The 17,966-nt window shown below is 41.9% G+C and overlaps 2 protein-coding genes across 3 annotated transcripts; one reads left to right on the top strand and one right to left on the bottom strand.

Annotated features, from left to right (window-relative positions):
• Positions 1-18: 18 nt before the first annotated feature.
• Positions 19-7,635, bottom strand: nlrx1 (NLR family member X1). Of its 2 annotated transcripts, none has more exons than XM_012820210.3 (9): positions 7,352-7,635; positions 6,171-6,289; positions 5,895-5,967; positions 5,677-5,768; positions 4,526-5,136; positions 2,991-4,417; positions 1,933-2,019; positions 1,265-1,516; positions 19-967 (listed from the first exon to the last, which is right to left on the bottom strand). In XM_012820210.3, the coding sequence occupies exons 2-9, from the start codon at positions 6,265-6,267 to the stop codon at positions 619-621; spliced, it is 2,988 nt and encodes a 995-aa protein (XP_012675664.2). In that variant the 5' UTR covers positions 6,268-6,289; positions 7,352-7,635; the 3' UTR covers positions 19-618. The 2 variants fall into 2 exon arrangements, with proteins under 2 accessions (XP_012675664.2, XP_031439841.1); XM_031583981.2 differs by lacking the exon at positions 7,352-7,635 and adding an exon at positions 6,958-7,319.
• A 4,444-nt stretch (positions 7,636-12,079) lies between these two features.
• Positions 12,080-17,531, top strand: chrnd (cholinergic receptor, nicotinic, delta (muscle)). Its single transcript, XM_012820196.3, has 12 exons — positions 12,080-12,520; positions 13,333-13,478; positions 13,710-13,754; positions 14,062-14,171; positions 14,328-14,483; positions 14,560-14,669; positions 14,776-14,976; positions 15,193-15,304; positions 15,656-15,770; positions 15,933-16,140; positions 16,469-16,593; positions 16,863-17,531. Exons 1-12 carry the CDS (start codon positions 12,475-12,477, stop codon positions 17,043-17,045), a joined length of 1,557 nt encoding a protein of 518 aa, XP_012675650.1. The 5' UTR covers positions 12,080-12,474; the 3' UTR covers positions 17,046-17,531.
• The last annotated feature ends 435 nt before the right edge of the window (positions 17,532-17,966 follow it).

The following is a 17,966-nucleotide window of genomic DNA, read 5'->3' as shown; positions in this document are numbered from 1 at the left end:
CAACCCAGAGAGAACATGAAGATTTGACGTTTCGGCTTTATTCTTTAAAACACTGTTAAGGCACTCCCAATTCATCACACTTAAAATTTCACATTTTTCCCTTAAATTTGTCATAACATCTTTAAGATTTGCAGTCTCATATAGGTCTGTCAGACAGTTCCTTCAACAACATTATAACACTATAACAACTATTTTAAGTGACTGATCACTCTTCCAACATCCACCTGAATGAAAATGTACACATCAGGGTTCTGATATTACAGCAATCTATTGTCACAATACCATAGACAGAACCCATATCTGCAACAGTCAGCATAGGCTATGGCTGGTGCCATGGAATTTCATATAGACTCACTATATATATAGAGGTACTTATTGCTTTCTGCAAAGCAGTGTTACATCTGACACTGCGATGGCTATTCATTGTAAAGGTCTGAGTTAATTGTCCGTAGAGTAACTTGTATCCTAACTGTCAGATATAGACATGCACAAAATTCATGATCATACATGATGGAAGCACAGTAAAATCAGGGGTGCATCAGACAAAAAACACACAAATAGATGATGACATAGCACCATCTGTATATCCCAAGTCATTCCCATCATTCAAGTCAATGGTTAACCATTGCTAGTCCCAGACCCGATGGAGCTGGCCTTCTCCAGCATGAGCAGGGTCTGCTTCACCCCGTTCTCCACGCGCCGGAAGTGCAGCCTCTTCCAGAAGCTCAGCTGCTGCTGGCGGCCCCACTCCAGGTCCCGCAGGAACACCAGCAGCTGCTCCCGCACCCTCTCCCGCTCCCACGAGATGGAATTCTTCCCTATGATGCTCAGGATGGGACGCCAGTCTTCGGAGATGTCCGAGCCCTCCATCACAGACGCCAGGACCCTCACATGGCGGCCCGAGCCCCCCTGCTGCAGGTTGTACAGGGACTGCTTCCCTACATCAGTCAGCTGGTTCAGATACAGGCTGTGTGGATGTCATAAGACAAAAATAACAAAGTTATGAATTGAAAAGAAAGTATAGTTCAGAGATATAGTCAATCTCTAGCTGTTTACTGCAAATGAAATGCAGTTATTGTTCTCATTGTGATTATACAACCATGCAAGCAGGTGTGACAGACCGCTTCAACATGTATGTGCAATGGCACAATCTGTACACAAATATGAAACCTACTGTATGACCGTATTGATATTTGCATTATTCATATGCTGTTGACGTTGTGTATGTGTTGACCAAGCTGAGCACAAGTGCACTGACACCTACTGCACTGTGTTGATTGTTGGATGCTCTCTGCAGGCATCCACCAGTGTGACGGCTGTGCTGTCCCCGATGTTGTTGTAGGCCACATTGAGCTCCAGGAGACCCGTGTGTTTGCCTAGCCTCTCAGCAAGCTCCAGCGCAGCAGCATCTCCCAGACCAGTGTGCATCAGGGACAGGTGCTGCAGACTCTGGTTCTCTGGGAGACTGTCCAACAGGGTACTGACCCCCGAGTCCAGCAGGTTGTTATCACACAACCTGTTTAGGGAGAGGGAAATAACCCGGTCTAGGTTAATGTTATTACAATTGCAGCTCCAGAGTAATTCTGTTTCTGAAAGTTTGTGCGGGAGAGGTTAAGTTAGCATAGATTAACCCCTCAGTGGGGTCATCCAGGTTAAATAAAAGTTAAACACACAACACAGCACTCTGAATTTAGTTTTCAAGTTATCCAAGAAACAGCAGTCTAGTCAGCTATCTGGCCAAAACCCCCCAAAAAAACATATATAAAGTGTCATACTCACAGGTCCGTGTGACATCTACTCAAAGTGTTCATTAATGCATCATTACTTACCTTTTTAACTAGTCACAGGGAGGGAGGTACATGATGGCACGTACATCTTAATGACAGAAACGTATAAATACTAATGTAAGTGTGGAGTAAAACAGTATCTTACTGTAATGATCTAATGGTACAGTTGGGTTCAACCAGGAGATCTCTCAGAAGTGCACAGGACTCTGGACCAAGGTGGTTAAACTGGAGACTGAAGATAACAGAAAACGTACGCACACACCGTGTACACACACATCCTTGCAGTTAGTTTGTCAACTTTAAATAAAATAAAGAAATCTCATAAATTAGTAAATGTGATTAGGATGCCTGCCACCCAATTCCAATTGTAATCCTTCACTATGTACAATTCTTTAAATAGTGTACATAAAATCATGCGTGCAATTATGTGTGTAAAATAAATTATTTAAGCTATGTTCTTCAGTATTATGAATCATCATCATCATCATCATTATTTATTCAGGGAGAATTGACTGAGCACAGGGCTCTTTTGCAGCAATGCCCTGAATGCATGAACAAGCACATGTACATGATACTATAGTTTACAGTGTTAGTTCATTTTGCATGGAAAATATTATGGCATTCGTAATGGTGGATGGTGAGTGGTGAATGCTAAATGGTGGAGTGATGGAATGGAATTGAGTGGCTATTTATGACCAGGCATTTATGCAGCTGTTGGCATAGCTTCAGATTACTGATTGCTTTAATGATTAACAATCTCATCATGACTGCCCAATTCAGAATTGTTATGTAATTCTGTCAAAGCGCGTTTTCACACAATGATGTCATGAAACAGGCTCACTGCAACCACAGCAACACTCCATTAGACTTGTTGTTTAGCACCTACCTCTTCAAGTATTACAAAACCAACAAAATAATCCAATTATGCCACATTTCAGATGGAGGGTGATCATATTGTACTGATGTAATGCTAGGAAAATGATGTTGATATTATGAGCATTATTATTGTAAATAAAAGGTAAGTTTATGATATGACAGCTTGTATCCATATGAAATGCAACTCAAAAAGGATGTTTCCTTTAAGTTCATTGGTACTGCCTGAAAAAAGTATTCAGTTAAACAATTACAGATTTTCTAAATCTCAAATTGCATGATCTAAAATGACCAATCACTGGACCACCTGGAACAAATAAGGGCTCTCACTTGAGGCTGCTTGCGTGTCGGAAGGCAGGCCAGAGCAAGTGCAGCAGGTCCTGCGTGAGGTGGCAGGAGGAGAGGATCAGGTCGTTGAGCAGGAACCCCGGGGCGCAGCAGCTCAGCACAGAGCTGAGGACGAAGCACTTCAGGGGTGTCATGCGTACGGTCGACAGGTTTATTGCCCGGATGGACTGCAGGACCTCCGCTGTCATCCTCGGGTTCTGGAACTCGTAGAGCAGCGTCAGCAGATCCATCATCTCCTCCGGGGGCAGCTTCTTGGTACTCCCTCTCAGCAGCTGCTTCTTGAGCGTGCCAGTGATCTGGGCCACCGTTTCGCTCTTGATGCTGCAGCCCAGCTGCTCCAGGAGCCTCCGGTTACCGTAGTGCAGGAGCCCACCCATGAAGATTGGGTAGAGCTCGAAGGCCCTCACGTCCAGGTGCTTCTCGGGTTGGGGGCCGTGAACCCCCAGCAGGCTCTGCTCCACCTGGTCCAGCACATCCTCATTGAAGCTGTCTTCCGAGCGGAACATTTCCGCAGCCATCGTGCGAGCGATGTGCCCTTTGCTGTGTAGAGTAATCCTTTCTAAAAGGCTGGGGAAGAGCTTCAAGAGGTTAAACACAGCAAAGATCTTGAAGGGTATGAACTTGGAGAGGATGCTGAAGAGGGTGGTTACGTCATCCCCAGCTTGACCTATGGTTGCAGACACCTGTTTAGTAAGTTTCTCCAAGGCAGTCTTGTTTTCACCAAGAACTACATAGAGAGCGGCAAGGTACTCCTGCATGGCAGGAACAGCAAATACATAGTGTTTCTCATCGATTTCAGCAGTGTCATATGACCGTTTGCTTTCCACACAGGGCACCAGGAAAAAATCCAGCACATCCGTACGGAACATAGCCAGCTTTTGTAACTCCTCATCTGTCTTTGTTTTACCACCAATCCACTGCTCAAGTTCGTCCTCAGAGAAGGACGCTCGTTTCTTCGTGACCCCATCAAAAGCCAGTTTCCCCACGGTCTGAACAACATATCGCATCAAAGATGTCTGCTGGTCCTGGGAGGACACACCGCCCCCAGTTTCAAGCACTTCCCCTCCAAAATTAAGCCGCAGGAAGCTTGTGTAGATACCAGTGAGGGTACGAATGGGGGCCTTGTCATCGGTGAAATGCAGAAAGTGCAGTGTGGCACAGGTGAGCCAGCAGTATGAAGGTAAGTAACAGGCTGCAGCCAGCTGACTCTTCTGCCTCAGGTTGAGGTAAAGAAGCTCAATCAGCTCATCCTTGTGGGACTCCTTTCCAGTCTGTTGGAGGAGCCTGCTTGTAAAGTACGCCCGCTGGCGAGCGGGGTCATTGAAGCCACAGATTTGCGCGTACCGGGTCACATACTTCTGGGGAACCCGTTCAAGAGCAGACAGTCTTGTGGTGACCAAAACGCTGGCCTGTGAAGGACAGTACATGTAAGATCAATAAACAACACCTAATCAATTATTTTATTATTACAAACAGAAATTGTAACTTTACAAGAGAAACATCAATTTTTTTTTTACCTCAGGCAGAAGATACTTCCTCAACAGATTTACAACAATGGCTCCTGGAGGAAGGGCTTCATTTGGATCACTGCACAGTTCGGTGGAAGCCATGCGAAAGTCCAGCTTCATCTTCTCCATACCATTGAAAATGAAAAGCACATTTCTTGCCTGGTCCAGCTCTCCACTCAGCATCGGAGTCTTACGAAGGTGCACATACTTCTTGCCCACAAGGTCTCGCAATGAGAGAGGTCTGGACATCTGTGAGAGGTCCTCACAGGAGAAAGGCACTACCAACTGGAACTGAGAAAGAGTGGACCCAATACACCAGTCTAGCACCAGCTTTCGCACAACTGTGCTCTTGCCTGTGCCCACTGCCCCGTAAAGCAGTACGTTGACTCCTTGGTCTCTGGTGTCAAGGGTTGGCTGGAAAAGCTCTTCGATGGTGATGGATGCACCTTTGTCATGTTTGATGTCAAAGGGCCCGGGCTTATCCTCAGCTGGATGCCCCTCAAGAATGAGAGGTTCTATATGCATAGTTTCTGGGGAGAAGCAACCTCCAAATTGCTTCTCTTCTTGAGGTAGGTGGCTGAACCATAATTTCAGTTTCTGTTTGTGGATATCAAGTGCATCTGTGGGGGTGAAATACAAATTACATTGAACAGACCACTGATTAAGTAGTTGCTGAAGAGATAACTTGCCACCATAGCCACGATTATCTGGTTAAATATGTAATTTAGGTTTAATTCATTTTTTTATTTTACTGTTTGAACAAAGCCCATCTTGTTTTTTGCCCATGATCCAAGTCCCCTATTATCCACAATGTCTTCAACTAATGGAGAATGAGACAAAACTACGAGCACATGGCTTTAGTATGCAACTTGCCGAGAACAGCTTATCACAGTCACCTGAGGCCAATTTAATGATAAGGACTAATTAGCCCTGACAAAATAAATAGCATTGCACAGCAGCGTGGCCTCTCCCATTGCAGATCCTGTAAGTGCCCTGGCACTCACCAGACCACCAGTACAATTCACCATAAACAGCTGATTGACCTTATGAGATTTTCAGTGGGTCTGTTGGCCATCTACACACAAAGGACTTACAGCTATGTACATCACTGCGATCATACAAAGAAGACAAAGGAGAGAGGAGAGAGAGGCACTCTTTACCTGTATGACATTCTCTCTTGCAGAATGTCCTCAAGTCACAGACATCTGATGTATGAACACCAGACAGGCCAAATATTGGCACTTTAAACCATCTGTTGAAAAGAGTGATAGCTGTCAGGGATCTGTTAATCACTCAAGACACCTTAAACAATCACATGAATTACCCACATTTTCCATTAATTCATTTGTTTAATTCCTTGACGTTTTGGCCATCTCACCTTGAAAATGTGGAGACACTCAACTTTCTAAAACTGTGCACATCATTTGACACAGGCTTGAGGTAACCAAGATCTAAAGACAGAAAAAAAAAAAAACAAGACAAAACTAAACAAAAAAAAAAAAAAAAACTATGGCAGGTTATACAAAATGGGAGGGCTTCAACTGTTCTCTGCTTTGATATTGGTAAGCGGTAGGTGTACTGGAGACATCGACACTATGTAAGGCCTGAGGCCGGCACTATAATGTGCACATGATAGGTGAGATGTTCTTCTTACTTTGAACGTAGAGAGGAAGTAACTGTCTGTTGGCCTCCTGGCTGCTCCTCCTCCTCCTCCAAATTCTTGTTCCAGGATGTCTTCCACACCGCCACATCTTGATGTCCTCCTAATGCATTCTGAAAAGAGAAGTCTTTCATTCTTTCTTAGCCTACACCGTTCACTGCATTATGTCAGTGATTATAAGTGAGTTTAACAACCACCTTCCCTCACAAAGTGAGACTTTCCAAGTGATAGGACGATTACAGTTCTGAGTAATCAGACAGGAGAGAAAGTGTTTTAGACCCTGAGTATCTAACAAAAGTAGGTATCTACAATGTGGAAATCTTGTGAGGAGTTGATCTTAGGCAGAATATGACAAGTTCACACATGGGAATATACAGAAAAGAATCAACAGATACACAAACACGAAAGCTGAAAATACAGCACTTTTATCACACTACCAAAACAATGCCTTAGGCTACATGCATGTCTATTCACATGCACTGATTCAGGGCTTCCGCAATGCTCTACAGGCATGCTTAGGCAGCCATCCATACATAGGCTGAGTGTGTGCTATTTAAAATCAAAGTATTGGACAACTGCTTTTGCTATGCACCATAGCAAGAGTGTAGATACATTATGCTCCTTCTGAAAAACATTAAAATGTCTCCTGCATTAATCAGCATGGACTTAAGCCAAGCAAGTCGATAAAAGCGTGCTCTTGCTATGTAATATCTGCGTTTCACTCTGTGACAAGTATCCAATGTGACACTATGCGGTTGAGGTCGCCACATACTTAACTTACTTGGCTGACGTACCCTGGTCTACACCTGGTTGCTCTAGCAGTTGGGACTAACGACTGCAGCAGTCATTATTACAGGGTGAAAAAGACATAGTTTACATCAGTAATGACGACCAAGTCTCAGTAACATTGCGATTTCTTCCTTTTAGCCTTTATCTCCGCAAGGACGACACAGCCATGTTTGCCAACACTTTCGCCAAATCCATCTTGATCAGAAAACGATCAACTAAGAAACCAGTGACTTAAATCAGAAGGAATCGGGTCCTGACTCCTGTAACATAAAGCTGTGGAAAAGCTTTGCAGACCTGACCTATTTAAAACACAGCAGGCATTTGAAGTAGCCTAGACAACATAGCAGGTCTTCTCTGCTCCGAATCCTTCTGTATCGATAGCTTACCTAAATGACATTGTCAAGACGATTCGGTAATCCCAACTATACGGCTTTAGGTCATTTCAACCATTATGAAATCAGCTCTTCGACCGCTATAATTGGTGGTTTCCCTCGACAGTAGCCTATTCAGTCTGTAACCCGTTCGACTTCCTGCTCCTAGCGGGAACAGTACACCAGAGTACGTGGTGCTATACGGAATTACGTTTTGAGAGTCGCACACATTCGATTTATAGAGTAATGGAAACAGATTTACAATCTGTAATAAAGGAAGTGCACCGTTGTGCGACCATTTACATCAAGTTCACTACAAATTAATTTACACTGGGGGGAAAAATGGACTGGACTCCTTTTACTTTTCTGCTGACATTTAACATTTTATAATTTATTATAGTTTTCGTCATGATAGTAATATTGTAGGCCTGTTTTAGGTTTTCAGTTTAAGCTTGGATCATTGGAAATTGTTCAGCAGCTAAACTGTAATGCCGTGGGTGACCACAGTAGGTCCTCAGTCAGTTAGCAGTGATCTAATTACAACAACAATGTTTGAATCGTTGGTTACATAATATGATTCTTGATGAGCCATGCTTGTAATCTATGCAACTCTTTTTAAAAACATTGTAGAAGTATTTCTTGAAGGCATTTACTAAACTATGACATTGTAAAGTTTATTTTCCAGAAACAGTCCAGCAAAACACCTCCTTAGGCACCCCAAATACTACTGCTGTATCAGGGATCATTACATCAGATGCTCCCAGTCATAGACATATATAGTCTATGCTCCCAGTCCTGTCATCATCTTTCCCAGGACCACAACCCCAGCCTCTCCCAGTCCTGTTAAAGCCTCTCCTGGGACAATCACCCCAGCCACTCCCAGTACAGTTTAGGTTCTCATAGGACAACCCAATGAACTCCCAGCCCTATAAAACGCACTCTTAGCCACCCAGCCACTTCCAGCTCTGTCCCCATTCTAGGACAACCCCAGGCTTGTTAAAGCCTCACTTTGGACCATCACTCCTGCCACTCTCAGTTCTGTTATTAAAGGTTCTCAAAGGACAACCCCATCCACTCCCATCCTTGTAAAAGGTTATCTTAAGACAACCAAAGCCACCTCCAGTCCTGTTAAAGCCTCTCCTAGGACCACAACCCACGACTCTCACAGCCAAAAAAAAGCAATGATATACACATCCAAACAATATTAAGGATGTAAGTATACTCATCACACAACTTGTTTTTTTTATCTTGATTAATGTCAAAATGTTCATGTTAACAAGGTGCACAAAACACTGAACTGAAAATATGTTAATATGGTCCAACATATAAATGCCGACCATACAAATGGTTACATGGTCTAGTGTAGTTCACTATTTGTTCATCAAGTACATAACATAACATCATCAATGTTTGTTGAATAAGTTCATGTTTATCTGAGAAAGAAAAATGTATTTGTATGTTGTAAGCCTCAACTCTGGCACAGACGGGATTCAAACCTGCGTGTTGCCATGAAGTGACAATTACTGTAAGTGTGACTGAAATTAAAATGAGCGTTAAAGGCTAGTGTTTTGTTTCTCTCACATTTCATATTTTTTCTCTAGTTAAGCTTGAGGGTGGTAAATAAATGAGTTGAATAAAGGACTGTGTTAATGTATTGTTTTCGTAACTGCAACGCCGCCTGCTCAACTTCAAGTATGCATAGGACTCTGAGGGTTTGGCTCTGCCAGCTGAGGGCCCCTCACCATTCTGAACAGTTCTTTTCTTCTGATTTATCCAGGTAGTTCCAGTTTCTCAAAGAAGCTGTAGGGCTTCCTTTATCTCCTGCGTAACTCTTTTATTCTTACTCGAAAACTGAAGGGGATACGAGGACAACAATCACAATCTCAGCCAGCACTTTCCCACCAGTTCCATACACCTGTCTCCCCACCTCAGAAATTGGATTTCGGAGGTGATGGACCATGCCCTTGAGACAGAGTTCAATGGCTCGAGGGAAAGGGAAGTCACTGGCATTGAGTAAATCTAAGCGCCAGCTTTTTTCAATTGCTCCTTATGAGGGGAGAGCGTACACGGCTGCATGCAGCCGTCTAGGGGAAAAGTGCTGCACCCAGCGTCTAGTCTAGTTGAAAATGTCTGGACTTTTCAGAAAGGAGCCGGTGTCGTCACTGTCGCTCCTCAGCACCCTGCCAGCGCTTTTCTGCCAGATAAATGACTCGGTATGGACACACACACACGCCATCATCACGCCAAGTCTAAACCAAAGACCACCTGAATGGAATGTTACAACCACACCATGGCAATCCACATAATAACAAAACATTGCAATGCTTTTAAAACATGATCCTTGTTGGAAAGATTACTATCACCATTTAAGGTAGAACGCTTGTCATTGGCTTAACATATTCTGTGCATTACATTTTGGTTTATGTGCTTTACAGACTCAAACTCCTTGGTTTTGCAATACCAAATAGAGCAACTGGAGGGTTTAATTTAGAGTTAATTAAAGAACAGTTGGTCACTATTTCTTTTATATGCGTTCGTGAGTCAGTGACCTTTGTAATCACATTCAGTGTGGAGGAGTTGCCCAGATTGTGCATGTGGGCGGATGTCTGGCACTCGGCGCACTGGTCGAGAGTCCTATGAGTCCTATGGCTTAATTCTCAGAGTTTTTGCCAGCACATTTTTGTGCTTGTATGTTGCATCTGCACCTAAGGACACAGGTTTTTGTTTTTGTATGCGGTATCTGCGATTCAGGGCTGCACATTTTAGTTTTTGTGTTTTGCACTGCAGTACCTCATTAGTTTGTGAAACAGAGAAATGTGACTGTAGCTCAAACACGTGCCCTGTCTGCTGGCTTGCCAATAGCCACACAACTGAATACAATTAAACGTCTTACTTTGGTATGAGTTAGAGTAAGTCGGACAAGTTAAAGGTTTAAAATATGGACCTGATCAGCCTGGGAAAAGTAGCATGCATGAAAATGGTTGATTAAATATGTGGCAACATAACTTGAGCAAGCAGATAACTAAAATGAATGGACTATGAAACAAGAGTGTGAAGTGAGATCCAAGTCTATATCAAGTCAGTGTTGGCAAAACAGCCATGGTCCAGGTGGTAAGAAGTTATAAAAAGTTGCCATGCTTTAAACAGTTAAAATATTAAAGTATATATTTTACAAATAAGGAAAGGAGAACACTAGTGCTCATGAATATCAAAATGTAAACACAAATGCAGGCTGTCATCAAATACATTTTTAAAAACATTGCTCCCGAAAAGCAGACTTCGGATGTCAGGCCATCATCTCAGACTCTCACTCTGAGAAGGGCGAACGCCGCTGTGACGACTACTGTGTGGCGGGGCTCTCCTACGACACGGAACTGTGCCCTTTTTATAGGGGCGAAATACCAACCGAGTGTTCGCAGGTGGAGCAAGCAATTAGGCGTCATCGCCCACGGGACATTCTGAAACAGTACCTGTAAAAAGACAAAAACAGGACAAAGCAAAACAAGAGCAAATCACACACAGCTTTCGTGAGTGTAATTATGGACACATTTGGGCTCCACCAATGAATCCACTGTGAGACGGTGAGACGTTTTCACAGAGCATGTCAATTTACACTTTTCAAGGTATTACCTGGTACAATATATGTTGAACAGCTGTATTCCATCTCAGGTAAGGTGGAAACAGAATTCTGTGTCAAAGATTACTCTAAAAAAAGTTCACTGCAGTGCAAAGACAGGTAATAAGGTTTATTTTTTGACAACATCGCCACCACCAGTAATAGCTTATAATACCACTTACATCGCATTCTGTCCTTCTGGATGAGTGTGCAAGATTTAAGTTTAAACAACAGAGGGCAGTCTTGGCCCTGTACAGTAGCCTATTGCAACACCTGTAGAAGGCCTTGATATTGCATAGTATTTCTTGTTGATATTCATTTTTCTAATAATGATCACCTGCAATCCAATCTTACTCATACTCATCTCACACATGCTCAACCCTACGTACATGACTATAATTGATTCCTGAAACATAGATACAGGCTCCCAAGAATTAATTATTTATAAAAGTAATCATATACCTATCTTTCTCTTAAGGGAACTCTTAAGAGATGGTTTTGGAAACACTCAAATAAAAAAAAACATTGTAGTAGAACACCAAGGGACGCCGTAACTAAGAAATGCATCCCCGTGCAGTTTCACAGTTCACAATGGAGTCTTTAGGACAGCTAAACAACGCCAAAAAAGCCAATAGTTGTCATTTGTAGTGTTGTCTGTACTTTATATTGCTCATAATTAAACACATTCCTTCCATCAAAATTATTTGGGGACTTGGAGTTGGGGTAATGAAAACAACAATAGGCTATGGACAATTGTGTGTTAGGGGTGCCACAGAATGTGACTTAGGAAGTGGCTAGACAACAAAGAAATATTCACACTTGCTCTCTGAACTTAACAGAAGGTGTAAAAAATATGGAGCTGAAATATAGTTTCTGAAATGTTGAATTGTTGACAACCGTGTAATGTGTCAAAAGAAAGACACAGATGTAAGGAAATATATGCCTGGCCATGTCAGCACCTCCAGTTTACAAGACTGTGATGGTGGTATGAGGTTGGAGAAACAGAAATAAATAATACATATTTCATTAAGAAATTAATAAACAAAATAACCAAACACAAACACGTATAGATATATACATGTAAATTGTAATGGTAAGCAAACTACTCATGCCTATTCATCTGAAAGGCGTTTTTGTCCTCCATCTTCTTTTCAACGACAGGGATAGTTGCTATTAGCTCAGCTGTTTTCTGACAAATGCTTTCAAACGGACGAACAAACCCTTTTTTTATTTCGAGACTCTTCAGTCTGTCATGTTCATAGAAAGATGACCTAACCTTGGACCTAACAATACAGAAAATCGAAGCGCATTTTAAATCTGTCTCGTGCGCCTTTTCCAGTCAGAGTCGCTCTCAACACTTTTGTAAGCTAAGCTACTGTAACTTTGCAGCGGAAGTCGAGGATCGTATGTCTATATTTTCTCTCGGTTAGTCAGACCAGACACCTGCTGCCATCAGTCACAGCAGAGGACGTTTACGTTTTTGCCATTCTTCTAGCATGGTAGCTGAAGAAAACGACCAACTATGAAGCTCATAGGTTCTCTGTTTGCCGTATTTGTTCTTGCGTCAGGTACAGTTTTATGCATGATTTCATGAATGTTGAATGAAAAAAAAACTCTTTCGAGAGTTTTTCGAACCCAGTAAAAACTTAAGGCTTAATGTCAAATCAAGCTTGACCACCAAGCGAGGGTGTTGTTAGGTGATTGTAGGTCTACTAAAATATTTTGCACTGATTACCTTGTGACCTGCCTGACATACAACGCAGTATATTATGTTATGGTGCTTTCAGGGAATTTGTGTTTGTGTTTGTGTTTGTTTTGTGTGTGTGTCATGAGGATATAAACGTGTGGGCAGTATGTGCATGTGTTGATGTAGGTCATGGAATTTACTGTAAAGACAACATAATTGTGAACATCCTGCTTTCCTTCACATGATACTCCAGATGTCTTTTTTATTATGCTATTGTTCTGGTTTTCTTCATGTTTAATTATTCATCTTTTCGTGTATTTGGCAAGTACTGTTTGACTATTCTTTTAACAGACAGCTGAATCAGCGAAATTTGTAACCCATTGATCATCAGATACTGCTTTCTTACATTTAATGACAGTGATTGCATGGGGCTTTTAGTTGAATCGTTCAAGAGAAAAGTAAAAAATCTTTTTGTTTTTGTTTGAACTGAATGTTCATTTTTACATTGAATGTGCTGGTAAGTGCTGTCTCACTGGGCAGCAGAAAGTCTTCATGATTTCTCAGAATCCACAGATCTCTGCATTGCCTTTTTTGTTGTTCATACATAACTGGAGCAAACTCTACATTGTCTGCTTCTGTGACTATTTTTGACTCAAACACAGCATTAGTGTGTGTCCCCATCTCATGTTTCAGAATGCCAGGGTAGGAATGAAGAGGAGCGCCTCATTAACTATATGTTCAAGGAGCGGGGCTATAACAAGGAGCTCCGCCCAGTGAAAAACAAAAATGAAGTGGTGCCAATTAACCTGGGCATGACTCTCTCAAACCTCATATCCCTAGTAAGTTGGAGTGAGGCTTTTTGTAAACATAAGGAGTCTTGTACTTGCTTGTTTTCTATATAGAATACAATTATTTGATATGACAGACCAAGTTAACACAATGTACCAGTTTCCTTCTCTCTCTATTGGTGTCTCTCTACCTCTCACACACACACACACAGACACACACACACACACACACACACACAGGTCGCAATTTCTGTATAACTTAATCTGAGTATATTTTTGTAGAAAGAAGTTGATGAAACCCTCCTGACAAATGTATGGATGGAACATGTAAGTAAATGCGCACCTTCTACTTATCAGGTGGAAGGTTTTGTGTATATATATTCTTTCTGGCATATGAGTCAAGAGCTTAACTATCTGAACTAACAAGAGTGCGACTGATATCTGGCAGCTACACTAATGTGTAGTTCACAACACAAAGCTGCATACAATTAATGGCAGTTTTATAAATGCTGCTTTGCCATTTCAGATTTTATTTACACAACAAAAAAATAGCAGCTCTCCTAGAAGGCTGTCACTGTAATTTTCTGCTTTTGGCATTGAGAGCATTCACATTTGCCTATGTTCATATGTACAGGGGTGGGACGATTACAGGCTTTCATGGAATTCAACAGAGTTTGATGGGATAGCAGAGCTGCGTTTGCCGGCTAGTATGGTCTGGCTACCAGACATTGTTTTGGAGAACAAGTAAGGCATTCTCTACATTCTTTTCCATTTTGGGAGTGTGAACATTTGAATGGGCATGGGTGACATGGGTGGGTGATGTGTTGTAAGTTCCTTGCCAGTCATGAGTTAAATTATGCACTAATGTCTGAGTTGTCCTCTCCATCCTCCTCACCACAGCAATGACGCCCAGTTTCAGGTGGCATACTACTCCAACGTTGTGTTATATGAGTCAGGGTTTATATACTGGCTGCCCCCTGCTATATTCCGAAGCTCGTGTACCATCAATGTCAACTACTTTCCCTTTGACTGGCAAAACTGCTCACTAAAGTTCAGGTATGAGATTCCAGTCTTTTTTATTCCATTGAACTAAGAGAGACCTAATTAACGCATAGTTTATTTGTTCTTTCAGCTCTTTGACATACAACGCCAAGGAGATCAGCATGCATTTGAAATCAGACTATGAAGACGATAGCAGTTACACTGTCGAGTGGATCGTCATTGACCCTGCCAGTTTTACAGGTGAGATCAGCCATGCAACAGGCACATAGCGTACCCCCTTTACAACGTGAAATATGTTGGTTTGTTCTCTCTTCCTTACTTTCTTTCTTTCATTCTTTCTTTGCAGAGAATGGAGAGTGGGAGATCATTCACAAACCAGCCAGGAGAAATATCTACAAGAGCATACCAGAGGAGAGCAACAAGCACCAGGATATTACTTTTTATCTAATCATCAAGCGCAAGCCGTTGTTCTACATCGTCAACATCATCATTCCCTGTGTGCTCATCTCCTTCATGGCCTCACTGGTCTACTTCCTTCCTGCGGACAGTGAGTGAAACATATAGACTGACACTTAAGTAGTGTATATAGATTTGTCCTCTAGTCCTAGTGGGCCATGCAGACATATTTGTGGCTTTATCAGAAGGCTAGCGAGATGAGGTACTGGTGAAAATGTGACATATAGGAGATAACTGTGTTTTGAAATCGTGCATGGTGTGGACAGGCACACTAACTTGACCCTGTGATCTTTCTTGCTTTGCCTAGGTGGTGAGAAGATGACTCTGTCCATCTCTGTGCTTCTGGCCCAGTCTGTCTTCCTGCTGCTGATTTCACAACGTCTTCCTGAGACATCAATGGCGGTTCCTCTAATTGTGAAGTATGTAAATGGCAATATTTTGATATTCGCATTCATATATACCAAACCAGCTGCTCTTATTATCTCTTATTATCTGTGTTAAGCTAACAGACAATACAGAAGTATGCAGATGTCCAATTATGAAAATACTGTACAACGGGAAAATCCTAAAACAATCTTTTCAAACTAACATTGTTGCATAGTTTTCAAAATGCATGGCACAGGTAACTATTGATAGGATTGAGGGTGAGTTACAAGCATACAGTAATACCTAAGATCTTTTGTATTATGTGAAGTTACTTACTTTGTTAAAGCTTGCTTTCCGATTGTTAAAGTTCTGATGCCAGTGGTCTATGCCTTTGGATTACACAGGTATCTGATGTTCATCATGGTGCTGGTCACAGTGGTGGTGCTAAACTGTGTTATCGTGCTGAATCTCCACTTCCGTACACCCAGCACTCACATCATGTCTGAGTGGACCAAAGAAGTAGGTGCAGAGAGGACACACACACACATACACACACAGAGACACACACACACACACAGACACACACATACTGACACTGTCTTGTCTAGATTATGTGATTACAGTTCATTTAATATTTGTATAATTACAGACTTCTTACATGTTTACCCACCTACTCTCCAGTTCTTCCTGGTGTGGCTGCCACGCAAGCTGTTCATGTCCCGTCCTGCAGACAGTGAGCCCAAATGGGACGGGGCCCTTCAGCGGCGCTCTAGCTCTGTGGGTTACATCGCTAAGGCAGACGAGTATCACTGTGTGAAGTCCCGTAGTGAGCTCATGTTTGAGCAGCAGTCAAAGAGACATGGCCTGGAAACCCGTGCCACACCCTCAAGTAAGTGAACGAATAAGCTTGCGACAAAGACTTGTTTGCCTGACGATACCAGCAACAATACCTTACATAGGTCCTGAAAAAGGTCTTGTTTATTATACCATACATATTCCAATAAAATACTACAGATATTTGACTAAAATATTAACAGACTAGTAAATATACTGATGATGGACAGTTGATTTTTTTTTTTTTGATTTTTGGCATTGGCATATCAGCTTTACCTATGATCTGCTGTGTGTATATTAGTTGTATTTGCTTTTGGTATGGTACCTAGAGAGAAACAATTTACAACTGACTGAGTATCTATTGAATTTAATTTCTCATTCAGTATGCAAGTCAAACCTCGATGCTGACAGTGAGGTGACCCAACAGCTGTACGCTGAGATGAAGCCTGCGGTGGATGGAGCTAATTATATAGTCAAGCACATGCATGACAAAAATGACTACAATGAGGTAAGAGCCTACATCTGACAGGACATTTTATACATTTGGCCATAGCAATATTTACACAATTTCGTAATTTCTAGATTAAGCAGTGCAGGGTTTTGACAGCAGCAGGGTTTTGTGCATTACTTTTGGACATTACAAATAAAGGACTGCTATCTCTCTTCGTTGTTTTGGAATCTTACCCTTATGCCGTACTTTTCAAACTCAGCTTTATGTTCTTGATTATTTGTCTACACATCTTAATCGTTTTCTTTCATTTTCTAAACCTCACACAGGAAAAGGATAGCTGGAGTGGCATAGCCCGGACAGTAGACCGCCTCTGCTTCTTCCTGGTAACTCCAGTCATGACGCTCGGAACCATCATCATCTTCCTCACGGGCCTTCTCAATCACCCTCCCCCACTGCCTTTCGAAGGAGACTCCCATAACTACCTGGAGGAAAACAAACGTCTCATTTGAGCAACCTCTCTCCCCCAAATGCATGAGTATTGCTGTGTGGTCAAACTATTTATACATTTTAGAATTTGTGTCTTTAATGAGAATTGTGGAGAATTGGGAAATTAATGACGATTGGTTGGGTTGCTATAACAGTGAGTATCTACAGTCTCCTGTTGTAGGAAGGACTTGTACTTCTTAAATCCTGTGTTCAGAGTACTCTGTTTGTTATCATGTGCCAATATATGTGCTTGAAATTTAATCAGAAAACACTTAGGTCATTTTATTTATATAGCGGCAAAACAATAAAATTGTCCGGAAGTGCTTTACAGAGCCCAGGGCCTGAACCCCCAGTTATATTTTTGGGAAATTCTGAAAAAATTAATAGGTTTTCTGAAGTTTTCTTAATGATGTGTGTGAGTGGATCTGAATACTGTATAAAGAATAATATTGTTCTCAGATCTACGTACATTAAGTACATCACTGTATTCATTAGTCTGGAGATCCTGTTCATACATGAAATAAACACTTTTCTTATTCAAATTAATTGAAGTGTTATCTTTTCTTACATTTTCTTATTTGCATGTATGGCTTGGCATGTCTTGATGAGAGTCGACTGATCAGAGCTACACAGAGATAATAATAAACACCACAATAATAATTTGTGGTACAGATTATAGAAGATTATAAAAGATGTATTCTCAAATGTAGTCATATGCTGCATCAGTTTCAAAGAGATCTAAAGACATAACAGAGAATTAACAAAACCATGGAACAATAAAACAGACATCACAAGTGGTTCAGCGGTCAATGCCTGCAGAGCAGAGGGACGTGCACGCAATTAGGAAAGCAATCAAACAAAGCCGGCCAGCGACTTATCCGTCTCTCAAAACAGCATGCGACAGGCAACGAGCGCTCTTTCTGCAGCAAGGGCAGGTGAGATGC

Source organism: Clupea harengus, chromosome 17 (assembly GCF_900700415.2).
Source record: "Clupea harengus chromosome 17, Ch_v2.0.2, whole genome shotgun sequence".
NCBI lineage: Eukaryota > Metazoa > Chordata > Actinopteri > Clupeiformes > Clupeidae > Clupea > Clupea harengus.
This window is presented reverse-complemented; position numbering and strand designations above follow the sequence as displayed.

Bases quoted from the DNA above. Each gene is read 5' to 3' on its own strand.
- nlrx1 (XM_012820210.3), bottom strand. From the start codon at position 6,267: ATGTGGCGGTGTGGAAGACATCCTGGAACAAGAATTTGGAGGAGGAGG. The intron at 5,769-5,894 runs GTGAGATGGCCA...TCTTTTCAACAG, and splicing joins AGTGTCTCCACATTTTCAAG to ATGGTTTAAAGTGCCAATAT. The intron at 5,137-5,676 runs GTAAAGAGTGCC...TCACCCCCACAG, and splicing joins CAAGAGAGAATGTCATACAG to ATGCACTTGATATCCACAAA.
- chrnd (XM_012820196.3), top strand. From the start codon at position 12,475: ATGAAGCTCATAGGTTCTCTGTTTGCCGTATTTGTTCTTGCGTCAG. The intron at 13,479-13,709 runs GTAAGTTGGAGT...ATATTTTTGTAG, and splicing joins TCTCAAACCTCATATCCCTA to AAAGAAGTTGATGAAACCCT. The intron at 16,141-16,468 runs GTAAGTGAACGA...TTTCTCATTCAG, and splicing joins AACCCGTGCCACACCCTCAA to TATGCAAGTCAAACCTCGAT.